The following is a 16,710-nucleotide window of genomic DNA, read 5'->3' as shown; positions in this document are numbered from 1 at the left end:
TCAGAGCAAGCTATATGTTCCTATGAGGAAATAATTTTATATCATGTTTAGAAACAAAATTATTTTGTGTTTAAACTTGTTTTAATTTGTACATTCTGGAGTAAGATGTTTCTTTCAACAGCACACTTTCCATCTGCACAGGCCAGATGTTAATCTACAGGAAAACTGAAGTGGTTAGTAAGAAGACCAATTATACACAGACAGAGAACAAATATCTAAGTGGTAGGGAAAAAGGAGGGGGAGGCTTAAAATGGAATTAATTGGCAAGGCAGTTTTAGAACTCTGACTTATTGGGGGCAGAGGGAGAGATGTTAGTAGGTTTTGGTGGGTTTTTTTGTTGTTGTTGTAATTTGGCTTTTTTTTTACGCATCCCAAGAATAGAATGCCGTAACAGGATTTTGCTTCCTGGGCATTTCCTCCCCTATAAGTTGAAGAATCATTCAGGGCAATGAGTGAAAGTATTGTAAAAATGAACTGAGAATTCTTACAAGGCAATTTGAAATTTTATCTCCATTAAAGATGAAAATCGACTATGTCTAGGATTAGACATGGGTCAAATTCTAGCTTTGCCACTAGGATGGGGACTGTCAACTACTCACAGTATCCTTTCTCCTCTTCTTCTTTGAAGTAATAACATACCCGGGGTCCTGGCTGGGCCCATGACTGCCTAGGTACAACCTAGATTTCCCAGTCTGTTTTGGAGATAGATGTGGCTATACTATGTTCGAGCCAATGGAAGTGATGAGTGCATCTTCTGAATCCTTCAAAATACTTTTGTCCTCATTTTTCTGGCTGGAAAATGGCAATCACTGGAGCAACGTAGGAAGCCATGGGCTGAGGATGGCAGAATGACCCTACTAGGCATAGACTGTTTCCTTCTTGGCTCTAAGAGAGAAATACATTTCCCTATCTTCCATAAGCCACTGTACTTTGGTGTCTCTCTGTTATAGCAACCTAGCCTGTAGCCTACTAATACAGCCATTTACTATCTGTGCAACTTGGGGCAAGTTATTTAACCTCTCTAAGCCTCAGTTTCCTCATCTATAAAATGGAATTATAGCACTTATCTCATTAAGTACTAAAGGGAAATAAATGGGTTAAGAGATGTGATGTGCTTAATCCTGTGCCTAACATGAAAAACATGCTCAACAAATGGTAGATAATGCTAGTAAAAAGAAAGACCTACTTGGGAAGCTTCTTTCAAAGGCCTTTGACATCAAGCAGCTATTGTGCCCATAAAGCTCTAAAGGTGGAAATGTATATCTGGTTTTGAGGGTTTCTAGGGGTAATAACATATTCAGAGACAATCAGAGCTATCTTATATTTTAGCCCACAAGAAGAATTAAGATTAAACAACGCTTAATTACAGTTTAGCAAACTGTGCCTTAATCATCATTTAAATCTTTAAGAGACCTTGCTCTATATTAAATGTCATATAACACTAGTTATTTCTTTATGCTTAGTTGATTGAATTGAGTCCCATGTTTGTATAAAATATGACTGAGTAAAAAGGTACATTAATCTATGTTACCAGATCACCTCCCCAGGGTAGACTGAGAAAGAGACACACAAATCAGCTGACATTATCCAGCCTGACGCATAGAGTTCCAGAGTCAGTGGAGTCCATGGCCTACTTCTTCCTTGCACACATTTCCTCCCTTTGGCAAACAGCACCTTTGTATCAATTATTGGCCCTCTGGCATCGTAGATTCTTTTTCTCTTTTGTTGGTGGCACACGGTTAGATTGTACTCTTAGGATTTCTGTAACCTTGCGATTTGCTGAAATAAGGCAACCACACTAACACCAACTAGACAAAGAGCTAACTAGAGAAATCCAAAACTCCCAGGGGGACAGATTTAACTAATCAGGGAGACGGTGATTAAAGCTGGAGCTGCTAATTGTCTACTGGGCATATATCTCTAGTAATGTTCCCTAGAGGCTTTCAGTAATGGGAGACAAAATTAAGCCTAGTATTACTGTCAATTACATAGACATCATTTGTCTATATTTATCTCTCTCTTTAGGAAACTAAAGGAGTTGAGATCCTTGGAACTAAAATAAGGTGACTACAACAATTCCAGGGCTCTTATAGATTTTACATGTCACAAGATACAGAACAACTACAAGATTACACCACCCAGCTAAGGCCAGCATCTCTGAAATGGGAGCATGGATCATATTACCAGGCTCACCTCCCTCCATCCACCCTAATAATCTCCCACTGCTTATAAGACGAGGTGAGTTACTATAGGAAGCTGAACCATAAGTCAATGATAAAAGATGTTGTATAACCTGTAATTTCAGTAGGCCAGACCAGACTCTGCCTCCTTCAAGAGACCTGGGGACATTACACCTGCTTCTGCAAAGAGGGAGTTCTAGTATAATGCTATGCAGAACTCATGCCTTGGGATTGAGAGGCCGAAGCTCAAGAACTACGTCTTTACAGAAGCAAAATCAATATCCACAAACATAAACCTAGGCATAAAAAACCACCTCTGGTACATTGGTTTCAAGAACCCAAGACTTTAGAACAACAGCAAAAATTACTGCACTAGGGAAGCAACAAACAACTCAGGGCCTTTATTCTTGCTCTACTTCCCTGAATTGTTACTTACAGGTTCCCGGCCATCCATGGCTTCCATCCAGAGCCTCCGGTCCTCTTCCGACAATGCTTGCATGGTGATAACCCCTGGCCTGCAGAGAAGGGAGAGACATGGATATGAAATCAATGCCACATGTAGAGACATTGGTGAAGGCAAATCTTAAACATCCACTCTAAGTCAGTGGTTGCTACGGTTAACAACGCCAAGAGGGGCACAACACTTGGCTTTTCTAAGCCAGCTTCTAGTCTCAGAAAGGAAGGACCAAATTCCTCTCAGTCAGTCCATCTCTCTCAGAGAGGCAGAAACATGGAAGATATGACCCTATTTTACAGGTAAGAGGCATATAGAAGTGATTCCTTTAGACACTGTTCCTTGAAATCTTATTCATTTCTAGTCCTCAAAATGCTTAACAGAATATTTTACTTGCAGTAGAAATGCAATAAATATTTGTGGAAGTGAATGGAATTACTGGACTCAAAAAAGAGGGGAAAATATCCAAGCTGGAGGCATCCTTGTCTCCCAATATCTAGTCCAATGCTTCTAAAGTGCTTCAGACATGGTGAAGTTTTATGGTGGTCATCATCTTGGTAGTTATGATTAAATGTGTACAGTATTTTTTCAAAATGAGTACTTAATCATGTCAGGTGCTAAGTGCTTTATATGCATTAGATCATTTCACTCACTGAAATCTGCTTGTTCTCTAAAACTGAGCACAAACCCTCTGGAAGACATGCACACAATGTCAAATGGTTTTTGTTCAGTTCCTGTTACAAATGACACTCCACAGGAAAAGAGCCTGCGCCATAAAAATGACTGTGGGAGAAGTGGCTAAAAGCCTTCCATGCCCATTAAAGCAGGTGTTCTTCACTTAAGGTGAGGATGGATCCTAGAGTGTCTCTAAACCACCTCCTCCTCTCCCTCAAATGTATGTGTATTTTTCTGTAGAGACAAATCAAATTGTCTATCAGATTCTCAAAAAGAACTGCAACCCTCAAAAAGTTAAGAATTGCTAGTTAAAACCATCCTCCTTAAAATTTGAGACAGCCTAAAAAGGAGGAAGAGGTCCACTGAGCAACAACTAAAGTCCTATTCCTGTCTGAGTGCACAAACGCTGCTAATGATCATACAACAATAGGTATTAAAACCACACAGGCTGAGCAACACCCTGAGCAGCACAAGCCGGGGCCCCATAAACACCCAAGCCTGTTAATTCTCACCCACCTATCATCTCTGCTTCTGGCTTGTATCTATAGTTCCAACAAATATGCTAAACCTATTTGGTTTAACATAATTTAAAAATCACATTTGATTCTTTTCATTAATCACCCCTCAACCTCCCCTTAAAAAAAATTTTAGCTGAGCATGATGACTCACACCTGTAATCCCAGCACTTTGGGAGGCTGAGGCGGGTGGATCACAAGGTCAAGAGATGGAGACCATCCCAGCCAATATGGTGAAACCCCGTCTCTAGTAAAACTACAAAAAATAGCTGGGCATGGTGGTCCATGCCTGTAGTCCCAGCTACTCGGGAGGCTGAGGCAGGAGAATTGCTTGAACCCAGAGGCGGAGGTTGCAATGAGCTAAAACCACGCCACTGCACTCCAGCCTGGTGACAGAATGAGACTCCATCTCAAAAAAAAAAAAAAAATTTAGAGCTCTGGGCATGTAAATACAGATGGGTTGGGGTTACAAGGGGCATCGGGATGGGAGTGTGAATGTGTGAGGGTGTGAACGTGTTTGTGTGGGGGAGAGAGAGAGGTGGAAAGCATGCAAATGAGCAAGAGAAGGGAGTGAGTAAAGGAGCAAGAGACAGAAAGATGAGTGTGGGTGCATGTGGGTGGAAGGAGGGGTGGGCAGGTACATGGTGGGCATGTTGATGATGGTGGGACACTGATCCCAAGAGGGTAGTCATTCCCCTGAAGATCACACTGGGACTGGAACCATCATACAAAGGTGACTCAGAAGATGGAATAACTCCTCTCTCCATGAGTGCCTTCCAGGACTCTCCCTTGTCTTATCAGAAATTCTCATTCTCAGACCCAATCAAGTGCCCACTTCCCACCATCAGCCCATTCGGTGTGCCAGACTCAGTGGGTGTCTGCAGAGAGCTGACAGTGGTGGCTCCACAGAACTGACCCTGTGGCTTGAGGGCACAATGGATTGATTCCACCCTTCCACCTTTCTAAAAACCAACCACAACATTTTAATAGCTTTGCAGCTACTGTCTATTGCAGAACTCTCAAGTCCCTGGTTCTGGGTCTCTGAGTGTTGCTATTAGGTGCTGCTCCTGTACCACCTGCTTCAGAATCAGGCATTACATTTACATGGAGATTCCAGCCCAATCCTACTCTACTGAATCTGAACTGGGCTGGCCCTGGGAACTTGGATTTTAACCAACTCCCCAGGTGATCTTGATTCAGAGTTAAGTTTGAGGCCCACACCCTGGGCTGTCCACTCCATCCCCACTCTTTTCCTTCCTGTTCCCCTTGCCCTAGAGAGCAAAGTCACCCTCCTCTCTGCAGTGAGGTCAAGGAGCCAACATGTCTCTAGTTTGTTTCCTGCTAGTGGCTCACCAGCAAACAGTGAGATCACAAGAGCTGCCTACATATCAAGGTCTCAGGGGCTCACAGGTATTACATCAACTTCATGGCACACAGTGTGAGATTTCCACCCCGAGTCACAAAGAGGAAGCTCGACAAACTCACAGGCTATGAAGGGTGGGCCACTTGGCCTTGGTAACCAGGAAAGTCAACAGGATTTGTTTTCATTTCAAGAAGAAATATCAAAATACAAGTTCTTTTCCACATGTAGTCTTGTTCTCTTTTGCAGGGGTGGGAGTAGGGTAGGGAGTGGATAGTAGGTGGTGAATAAAGCGTATTTAACACACTCAGTTCTAATCCCATGACCCTAAGTTCAGATAATTTTCTCTCAGCCTGATGTATGTACATCTAGATCATAGTACTTTCCTTTGTAGACATCTAGAAAACGCTCATTTGGTTCCAAGTTTCTTTTCCTTCATTACAGTTAGAACCACTGTTATACAAATGTCTTGCGTATGGATTTCCAAGAACCAAGGTAAAAAGGGTGAACTTTCTTTATTCTGGAGTAAAACAATAACTTTCTCACCATATTTTCCTTCCCTGTGTCCCTACTAACAACTATCCCTCAAAACAAAATAAAACAAACAAAACCTTCAACGACCCTCCACTTTCCATGTCAGTCCCTATAAAATAGCATAGATTGAGACCTTCTCTTACAGGATGCCAATTTAGTTCATGTTTGAAATGCATGTGGTTCTTCATAGCAAAAATGGGGAGGGTGGGGAGACAGAGAAGAGAGAGATTAAAAGTAGGAGGATAGGCCAGGTGTGGTGATTTGGGAGGCCGAGACGGGCGGATCACAAAGTGAAGAAATGGATACCTGGCCAACATGGTAAAACCCATCTCTACTAAAAAATACAAAAATTAGCTGGGTGTGGTGATACGCTTCTGTAGTCCCAACTACTCGAGAGGCTGAGGCAGGAGAATTGCTTGAACTCGGGAGGTGGAGGTTGCAGTGAGCAGAGATCGAGCCACTGCACTCCAGCCTGACAACAGAGCAAGACTCCATCCCAAAAAAAAAAAAAAAAAAAAAAAAGGAGGAGGATAATATGGAATGAGGAAGGGAACATATAAAACAATGAAAGAGAAATGGAGTATATGATCAGAGCTCTTTTTACCTTTACAAAGAATTGTGAGCCTATTAGACTCACTACAATAAAAGAACATTAATAATCATAAACCAACAGTATGTGCCAGCTGCTGTGCTAAGGACTATATATAAATTAATTCAACTGCCAGGTGCGGTGGCTCACGCCTGTAATCCCAGCACTTTGGGAGGCCGAGGCAGGTGGATCAGGAGGTCAAGAGATTGAGACCATCCTGGCCAACATGGTGAAACCCCATCTCTACTAAAAATACAAAAATTAACTGGGAGTGGTGGCTTGTGCCTGTAGTCCCAGCTACTCAGGATGCTGAGGCAGGAGAATTGCTTGAACCCAGGAGGTGGAGGTTGCAGTGAGCCGAGATCACGCCACTGCACTCCAGCCTGGTGCCTGACGACAGATCAAGACTCTGCGTCAAAAAAAAAAAAAAATTAATTCACCTAATCTTCATACCTATATCATGAGAAAAGTATATTCTCATTATTTCCCTTTAGCAGATAAGAAAACCAAGGCTCAGAGAGGTTAAGTGTCTTGTCCACAACCACAGAGCTAGCAAGATACAGAGCCAGGATGTGAACACAAGCAGTCCAATCCTTAACTCTTGTGCACAATGTCATGCCAATGTGATGGCACCGCAGGCCCTAGAGAGCTCATGTTGACCACCCAAATCCTCTGGTGTCAAAATCAGCCATGCACTTCTGCAAATACCTTAGTGAGCTCCTGCATGGGATTAAACAAGATTGAATGATAAAGAGCTCTGTAAAAACCTAAAGTGCTTCATAAATATGAAGGCTTATGACACCACTCTAGGCAAACAGCTAATGAAAACAAGAATCCAACAGCATCCAGAGTAACTGGGGCTTACTTTCTATGGCAGTGGTTCTCCATGTTTTAGCTGTCTTAAAATACTCAAGAGATGGAAAGACAATTAGTTGGTTTTCTTTTTTTAAAGAACACAAAAAGTCCTAATCATAAAGAAAAAATATTAAAAAATTGAATTTCACCAAAATGAAGGACTTACACTCATCAAAAGATGAATTTAATTATTGAATTACTTTTATTAAGAAAATGAAAAGGCAAATCAGAGTGAGAGAAGATATTTGTAATATCTATTTCCAAGACTCATATCCAGAATATGTAAAGAATACCTACAAATAAATAAGAAAAAAAAATGAACAACCCAATACAACAAACACTTTAATAAGCACTTCATAAAAGAGGACATGCAAATGGCCAATAAGGCTGAGAAATAGAGCCCAAACTGATCACTTATCAGGGAAATGTGATTAAAACCACAATGAGATATAATAAGCACCCTCCTGAATGGAGAGCATTAGAAGGCCACCAATAACCAGTACTGGCAAAAAGGCAGACTAACTGGGACTCTCATACATTGCTAGTGGGAGAATAAGTTGATGAAACCACTTTGGCCATATCTACTAGAACTAAACATACATCTGCCCTATGACCTAGCAATTCTACCTCTATATATATACTCAAGAGAAATAAGTGCATATGTCCACCAGAAGGCACACTCAAGAATGCATGAAGTTTTGTTTAGAATAGCCAAAAGTTTTAAAAACAACAACAAATAAACAAATATCCCTTGACAAATGGGTAAACTGTTGTATATTTGAACAATTGAATACCATACAACAACAACAACAACAAAAAAAAGGCTCAACGACTGCTACATGTAACATAAATGAATCTCAGAGACATAATAATGAGGGAAAGAAGCCAGACACAAAAGATTATGTGACTGTATGACCCCACTTCTATGATGTTAAAATACTTGCAAAACTCATCTATGGTGACAGAAGTCAGAAGAGTAATTGTTTTTTGGAAGAGATGGGCAATGAGTGGAAAGGGGCACAAGGGCATCTTCTGGAGTGACAGAAACATTCTGTATCTTCATCTGGGTGGTTGCACAGTTGTGTGTGTGTGTGTATAAAAAGTTACTAAAATACAGACCTCAGATTCACACATTTTGCTGTGATTACACCTCAATAAAAATTATGTCAAATGCCCAAGAGCTATGACTTCTCATCAATAATTTAGGTTCACTAGTTATCCTGATTCTAGTGCTTCCTAGCTGTATAAACATGACAGACTAGGAATTGAACTATTCTGTGCTACTCTTATTACCTACATCCTAAATAATTGTAGCATAGAGCAGTTCAATTACTTGTCTACCAGTGTTACCAGACTACACCTCAGGGCATGCTGGGAAGGTTACATGAGAAGTGTATGCGACATTTCAAAGTGTCAGGCACACGGTGAATGCTCCAAAAATTCATGCCTCTACCACAAAGCACACAGGGCTGAGAGCTGAAGGGACACACCTGCGCTGACATAATGGCCATTTCCTTTTTCCTCCTGAGTAACACAACAAAGTGGCCTACCACTTCCTTTTAAAATTAATGTCTGATAACTAATAACAACAGAGAAGGGGTCTTTGACAAATTCTAAAAAATCTACCAGGGAGCTCCCTCCACCCACCAGATGAGAGAAGGAGCAAATGACTTAAAAATCGTCTGTAGAGCTCAATCCTAAGAATCTACTTAAAATACAGCAATTCCTTTTCACTCCAAATATGTCCTTAGTGCTATATCTGCATCTGCTTGAGAATCACGAACAAGGATCTGGAATTTTCTCTAAGCTGGTAACCCCACCTCTCACACTACAGGAGCCATGCAAAAAATAGCTCTCCATCTATCACAGGGCAAGTTGCTACCCAACACCATATCTCCTCCAACCCTGGCCCCCAGAAACAGCCCATGGAAAGCAATATATGGTTTAGCAACACATCCAGGATCCTGGGACCACTGGCTATATCAACTCATAGCCTGCTCACCAGCCAAGAGCAAACAGAATCACAACCAGCCCCAATTCCAGGGTTACTCGACAGCTTTCCTACTCTAATCTTATTCCTGAATCTGAGTCAACAATAGTGATCTCAGTGGTTTGGCAATTTACCGACTTCCTATTGGACAAGGAAATGCTATTCCTAACTCCACCCCACTGAAACAAAAACACTCAGAATTTAACAGTACTGTTCTTTCTAAATCAGCCTCCAAAGATCTAGGGTTTATTCATTCATAAGACTATAAATCTTCTGTTGGTATGAGTTCATTCCCCAGCTTCCATCCACACTGCCATATATGTAAGGTTCCAGTTCAAAGTAGAAGAGCTGAGGCATCCACAGGAATACACAACCTCAAAGCTTGTGTCTGAAACCTGCTCACTATGCTTATATAGGAAGACAAAGGAGAATGATGAAGGAATGGAGCACAAGCTGCCATCCACTTGCAAAAAGAGCCTTGCAAGTTCCAGGGAGGGGAAATAGTCCTTTGTTTCTAAAGTGCTACCGGGAAAATGAATTCCTAACATTTCCTGGACAATGCAATGGTTCAGGTTCAGAAGAGCTTCATTTACACAAAGATATGGCCAAAGCCATGTAGAATAATCTTGGAGAATGACATCTTTTCCATGTCTGTTTATGAGATTACAGACCCAAATGTCTACAGAGACAGAGTAAGTAAGCAAAATGAGGGAAACTGGATAAGAAATTCTTTAATCTGAGGAAAACAGGCTTGGTCTCATCTTACTATTGGTTTTTTTCTTTTGTAGTTTTACTTTCAGATAGAAACAAAGAATAAAGAATTATGTCCCCTCCATGGGAAAAACAACAGTGAAAGTGCAAAGCAAAAAGTTGTCACTTGTCTTCATGGGGGGAGGTGGGCAACAGGGCATGGTGGGGACTGTGGCAGAACAGAGAGCACATACCCCACCTAAAGGAAGTAACTTATTCAGCTCAACCAACAGCTAACATGTGAGAAGGGATGATAAGCAGTTACAGATTTTTCCAGTTTTAAAATGTTGCCTCAAACCATATTCAAGCCAAACCAAGTATGTCTGTGGACCACTTGTTTGCAACTTCTGTTGTCTGTGTCTGTCTTTCTCTGAATCTATCTGAGCTCTACCCCAGGTCAACCTTGCATGTTATACATTCATCCATCTCATGCATTAGGACAAACAATGAAGGATGCCTGTCTATGTTCTTGATTCACCTTACAGTCAAACTCAGGAGAGTATCTCCAGGTCATCCACAAAGGAGGAACTTGGGCTGCTTCCCTTGTTCTTCCGATACTCAAGGATCTAGTGCCATCACTGGAAGGCAATGATAATCTAATGTATGAATCTGCACTACTATGCGTGCTCTGATGTAATAAACTGTTGAGGTCCTTCTGCATTAAAGACCATTGTGCATGGGAAAAATTAATAATATGCCATGATAATCTGGGTGTGGTACAGGTGAGAGACAGAGAAAGTGAGAAACCAGAAGGTGCTGCAACTGGCAGCCCCCAAGCCACAGGTAGATTTACTGAGTGTTTATTACATGCTAACCACTGTGCTAAGGACTTTACTTGTATTATTATTCATTCTTCACAATAACTGTATGAAGCAGACACTACCATTATACCTCTTTTTAAAAGTGAAAAGACTAAGACTCAGATAAATTACTTGCATAATATCACATTACTAGTAAGTGCCAAAGCCTGGACTTGAACCCAGGTGTGACTGAATCTAAAGCAAAACCCATACTTTAATGACAATGCTGTACTGCCCCCCTGTGCATGTAGCATATGTACCCTGGGATCCAGGAAGACCAGCACCTTAAAGAGAAGAAGGAGGAAGGAGGGAAGGAAGGAAGGAGAGAGCGAGGGAGGGAGGAAGCAAGGGTCAACCTCTAAGTTTTTAGAAGTAGCTTCTAATCAATTATTTAGAAAGGACTGATCCTAATAGATGAAAGAATCATAACCTATTAAAGCATGCAGCACTGATCTTTTGAGAGGAATGTTTCTAAAATAATTAGGGCCATAGCAACAATAATAGTCTAAAAAGTAAATACCGCCAAACACATCAGATAAGTTCTTACATTTTTATGAGAGACTGAAGTCGTAAAACATCAGGAAGCCCAGACAAAGACATCTTTGGCCTATTAAACTGCATGGCTCTTAAATGCAACAAATAATTGAGTGAGTACCTATTATGTGCTAGTCATGATGCTAGGCATCAGGGACATAGAAGCAAGCAAATTTTAACACACTGCACAAGGACAAGGCATTTTTAACTATGGGATGAGTGAGACTCAAGGAGAACGCAAATACTTGTTACTATTATTGATAACAAACTGAAAATATAACTTCTGGTTTATGTATTTTTTTCAATTTTACTATTCTATCTCACAATTAACAGAAATGTACCTATGTACTATTCTATCTCACAATTGTACTAGTACAAGTGTACTATTCTATCTCACAATTAACGGAAATGTTTCTTCTATCCAGACTTATGTAATAGCTAATTTTTGGTTTCGATTTTAAAAAGACAAACTAATCTTATATTTAGAAATTGGCAAATAAACTGGTATACTCAGCCAATAAAACTACATATTTCACTATGTAGACTAAAGAGTAAAAATACAGTTGCCTCAATCACCTTCCCAATCAAGTCCATTAACCACCATATCCCCATTCTTTGCTAAACCAGAATCAAACAGCAAACAGCATGCTCTAATTAAAAAAAAAAAAAAAAACAACAACTCAGAGACAAGTTCAAACTACATGAATTCTAAGATTACAAGATTCCAAGAACTTCTCCACTAACTTATTTTACAGAACAGCCAAAAAGCAATTCAGAAACTATGATATCTTCCCCCAAACTCAAGTCACGGAAGTCAGAGTCATATAACACCCTCTGAGGAAGGAAAACACCATTTCCTGCCTGAAATGTCAATGGCATTGAGACCAGCACTCTAATCCAACCAGCAGGAAGGCAAAATCAAATATTATTTCAAACAAGGGTTGAGAAGGGGAGGGAGGGAAAGTTTGAAACCAGGAAAAATGGATTCATCTGTTGCATAAGATAAAGGCACATTGCATCAGGAGGGAAAAGTAGGACTGCCAGATTCTCAGCACACACAGACAGTGAAATCACTCATCTTTTCTGCACCATCCTAAATAAGCCATCCCTAAAGCAAAGGGCCTGGCACTTTAGTTCAAAGAGCCAGGTAAAGGGTAATGTTTAAACAGAGGCCCAACTTACTGAGCATGTTTGTTTTTGCAAGAAAGTGGGTATGAATGATTTGTGATGAAAGGGTGGGAGGAAGGAATTTCTAGAGAACGAATGAGTCATTTAGGATACTCTTCTTCCTTTAAGGAATAATACTGACATGATTATTTTTTCCTATAGAAAACACACACACACACACACACACGCACGCACACACACTTTCTCTCCTTTCAATGTATACAAGGTATATAAAGGACAGCTGATTTTCAACTGGCCCTTCTAATAGTTGCTAATGCATACACAAAACTGCCATCTAGAGGTTGAATGTTGAAACAAAGTCTGTTACATAAGATGGTTCTTTTTTGGAAAAACACATAATCTCATAGTCACACAATTTCACAAAGACACAGAAACCAATGCAGGCACGCACACCATATATCAAGCTAGAAGAAACAGTATTATTATAACTTAATATAGTTTCCTCTTGAAATCATAAATAGGAAATAAAAGCATAACATTTTATCTTTTATATGAAATATGTATCAATAACAGGTTATCACATATACAGTTTGAAAATGGAATCTTCCCCTAGCAGGCCCTTTGCACACATACCCTGAATGCATCTGTATTTCCTCTCAGCTTATAGATAAGTTGAAAACTCAGGACACCACAGGAAAAAGAGCACCATTAAGACAGAAAGCAGGCTCACAGCAATATCCACCAAAGCTAAGGTTCACCATCACAACAATCAAGTCTCAGGTTTTAGGGTATAGAAAAAAAATCAACAGCCATGTTTTCAGACGTAGGACTCCATCAGAAGGGAATATTAGTTCCAGCTTAAGAAAAAATCCTGCAATGTAGTTATGATTCGCCCCATCTTACAGATATTAAACCACTGACCTAGAGTCACACATCTAGTAAGGGACAGATCCCAAATTCAAATTTAGTAATGCTCTGATCTTTTTTACCTGCATCATACAGCCTGCTATATAAACATACTTGAAACGAGGATGCTGAGGGTTCTAGTAGATTTCTTCAGATCTTCCAAAAATCTTTCTGGCCTCCCCTATTCTGACTTTTACCAACCTTCAATTTTTCTGGATCTTTTTCCTACCTGCACACAAATGCAGACTATATGGGCACCTGCTAAAATTTTAGTTTAAATAGCAAGTAACTTGATTAAGCTCCTCTAGTCTCTTACACAATCACTCATCATGGCCCCAAAGAAAAGAACTAATCAATCCCCAAATCACATAACCATAAAAAATAAAATTGAACAACCACATACACATATTACTGTATTAAAAGCTGCATAAAATGTTTTTCTGCCTCTGGAAACAAATCACCTGAGATAGATATTTAGAATTGAACAGAGGTATATAAAACATACCTAGTGAAATACCTAACCAACAAATACAAGGAAAACCTCATTACTTCGCAAATACAGGTTACCTGGTAAGAAGAAGATAGAGTTGACAGTGGATGTGACATGCTAGGTTGGGACTAGATCAGAGGAGAGCTATTGCCCTTTACCCATTCCTGGAAAGCTTGCAAAACAAGAAGGACCTTGGAATGGTATGAAAGAAAATCAGATGAGGTCTGTTAAGAAAGTACAATCGATTTGTAAACTTTATATCTCCACTGCCAGTAGTCTCTAGCATGTAGTTATGCTCAATAAAATAAGGAAGGAAGGAGGGAGGGAGTGAATTCAGTATATTCCAGTCATGCCATCATCCTCTGTAAGAATGGAAGGGTAAAGTCCTCTTGTTTGTTACATTTCCCCCCAGTAATCTGGCCCTCCAGGTTTGCTGAAACACTCAACATACTGGTATTTATATCTTAGCTGCTTGAATGTGTATGAGCATTCCATGCTCAAAGGTAACTTCCATGAAGACAACTTTATTCTTGCTTTGTCCCTTACTGCAACTCTAGCACTAAATATCCTTGCCATCTCTAAGAAGCTACCCTTGCTGCCCACCTCTAGAGAGTACCAGAGCTGAGAAAGGGGCACTTAACACACAGCATTTTCAAATGAATGGACATTGGTGAGAGTCAGCTAATCCCGGAAAAAAATAATCATTTCCTTTCCCCAGCGTAAACACTGACCCTCAAGAGACTTCATTGATTCAGGGAGTCAGAAGAAGTTCTTTTATTATTTCTTACATGGTTTAGTGGACCCTCCTGGAAAACACTTGAGAGAAAATACTCATGTGTCACTTACATCTGTGAGAAATTTCTTAAAAATAAACAAATCCAGGGATGCTGGCAAATGACTAGTATCATGAATCTTTAGCCTTAACAAATATTTTCCCTACATTTGCTCATGAATTTCCTTAAGATACTGCATGACGGAGTTAATTATTCAAAGTGACTGAATACAGACATGAGCAAGTACTACCAATTCACATCCTGCTACCACTAACGGCTGCTTTGAAATGATGTCCCATCTTTTAACCCAGAAATTTTACACTAAACCCTCTCAAAGAGTTGACACATTTTTGTAATGATAAATCTAGTCTTTATTCAATTAACCAATATAAATTACAAACTTTCAAATTTTGTAATGATAAATCTAGTCTTTATTCTATTAACCAATATAAATTATAAACCTTCAAATGCTTGGTGCTATGGCAAAGTAATACAAAAGCACCCAAGAATGCTGCTTTATTAAAGAATAAAAAGGGTGATTTTTATTTTATTGTATTTTATTTTATGGAGATGGAGTCTCACTCTGTCACCCAGGCTAGGGCATAGTGGCACGATCTCAGTTCACTGCCACCTCCATGTCCCAGGTTCAAGCAATTCTTCTGCCTCAGCCTCCTGAGTAGCTGGGATTACAGGTGCCCGCCACCACACTTGTCTAATGTTTTTTCTGTATTTTTAGAAGAGATGTGGTCTCACCATGTTGGCCAGGCTGGTCTTGAACTCCTGAGCTCAAATGATTCACCTGACTCAGCCTCCCAAAATGCTGGGATCACAGGTATGAGTTATTACGCCTAGCCAAAAAAGAGTGATTTTTAAAAAGCTAATGAAAGCTTGGGCTATCATCATGTAAAAAAATAAAAGAAAGAAAGAAAGTAATTGACGTGAATGGGCTGCTTTGTGAAGTGGGGTTCCTTGTCAATGGGATTGTTCAAGCAGTAAGTGTTGAGTTCTCCTTTTAAAGGCTGCTAGGTGCATGGGTGCTGCTTCATTGAGAGAGGCCCTCTCTATTAATACTGTGTTAGTTTCCTGGGGCTGCTGTAACAAACTGCCACAAACTGGCTGGCTTAAACAACAGAAATGTATTGTTTCACAGGTCTACAGGCTAAAAGTTCAAGATAAAGGGTTCCTTCCAAGATCTGTGAGGAAGAATCTGCTCCATGCCTCTCTCCTAGCTTCTGGTGCTCTGCTGCCAATCTTTGGCATTCCTTGGATTGTAGGTCCATCACCTCAACTTCTGCCTTCATGTTAACATGGTATTCTTCTCGTGTACATGTCCATCTCTGGGTCAAAATTTCCCTTTTTACAAGGACAATGGTAATATTGCATTAAGACCCACTCTAATGACCTCATTTTTAACTTGATTATCTCTATAAAGGAATCTCCAAATAAGGCCACATTTTCAGAAACTGGGGATTAGGACTTCAACATATGATTTTGGCAAGGGCACAGTTTAATCTATAGCAAGTACCTGCTAGGAAAATTTTTAAAATTATCCTTTGGAGCATGTTGTGGCAACACCGCACAACTACTACAAGTTACATTTATTTAAAGTCATATCATATTCTTAATGCTAGAGTCTTAAAACTGAATTTCAAAAGAAATCAGAAGGGAACTTCAAAGAATCATCATGTTGATTGGATTGACATGATACCCTGATCCAAGCAGGTTTTTGGTTTAAGATTGAAGAAATACAAAGAATTTCTACTAACTTTAGCCTTTCAATGTTGGGAACAATGAAATCCTTTTGAAGGAAAGCCAGAGATATGAAGAGCTAATAATATTAGTCTGTAAAACATTTGCGCCATATAATCCCAGGGTCCTCAGTAGTTCAGGTTTGAACTTCCCCCCAAAACTAGTTCTGAAAAAAAAAGAAGGCACTAGAGGAAAAAAAACTAGATGAGATGTGGCCTCTGAAATCATGTAGAAGCCAATATGAAAGGGTGTAGGACACAGAGACAAGAGCATAGGCTTACTTTTTAGATATCAAAGATATATAAGAATTAGAAGTAGATTTATAGAAATGTATTTGGTTTAAAAAAGGATCCTTGGTCAGGTGTGGTAGCTCATACCTGTTAATCCCAGCACATTGGAAGGCCGAGGCAGGCAGATCACCTGAGGTC

At 40.0% G+C, this 16,710-nt stretch overlaps 1 protein-coding gene across 7 annotated transcripts in view; it reads right to left on the bottom strand.

The window, feature by feature from the left end:
* The window catches only part of ARHGAP26 (Rho GTPase activating protein 26), a 643,473-nt gene that overhangs the window by 287,321 nt on the left and 339,442 nt on the right, over positions 1 to 16,710 (bottom strand). For all 7 annotated transcript variants that reach the window (XM_064366439.1, XM_064366438.1, XM_064366434.1 and 4 more), the window contains one exon: positions 2,617 to 2,695. In XM_064366439.1, the coding sequence (XP_064222509.1) occupies positions 2,617 to 2,695 (79 nt within the window). The remainder of the gene's footprint in view (positions 1 to 2,616; positions 2,696 to 16,710) is intronic.

This window comes from Aotus nancymaae, unplaced genomic scaffold, assembly GCF_030222135.1.
Source record: "Aotus nancymaae isolate 86718 unplaced genomic scaffold, 86718_ANA_hifiasm-v0.15.2.pri h1tg000064l_1, whole genome shotgun sequence".
NCBI classification, from domain to species: Eukaryota; Metazoa; Chordata; class Mammalia; order Primates; family Aotidae; genus Aotus; species Aotus nancymaae.
Note: the sequence above shows the minus strand (reverse complement) of the source record. Positions and strands in the feature narration are given on the sequence as shown.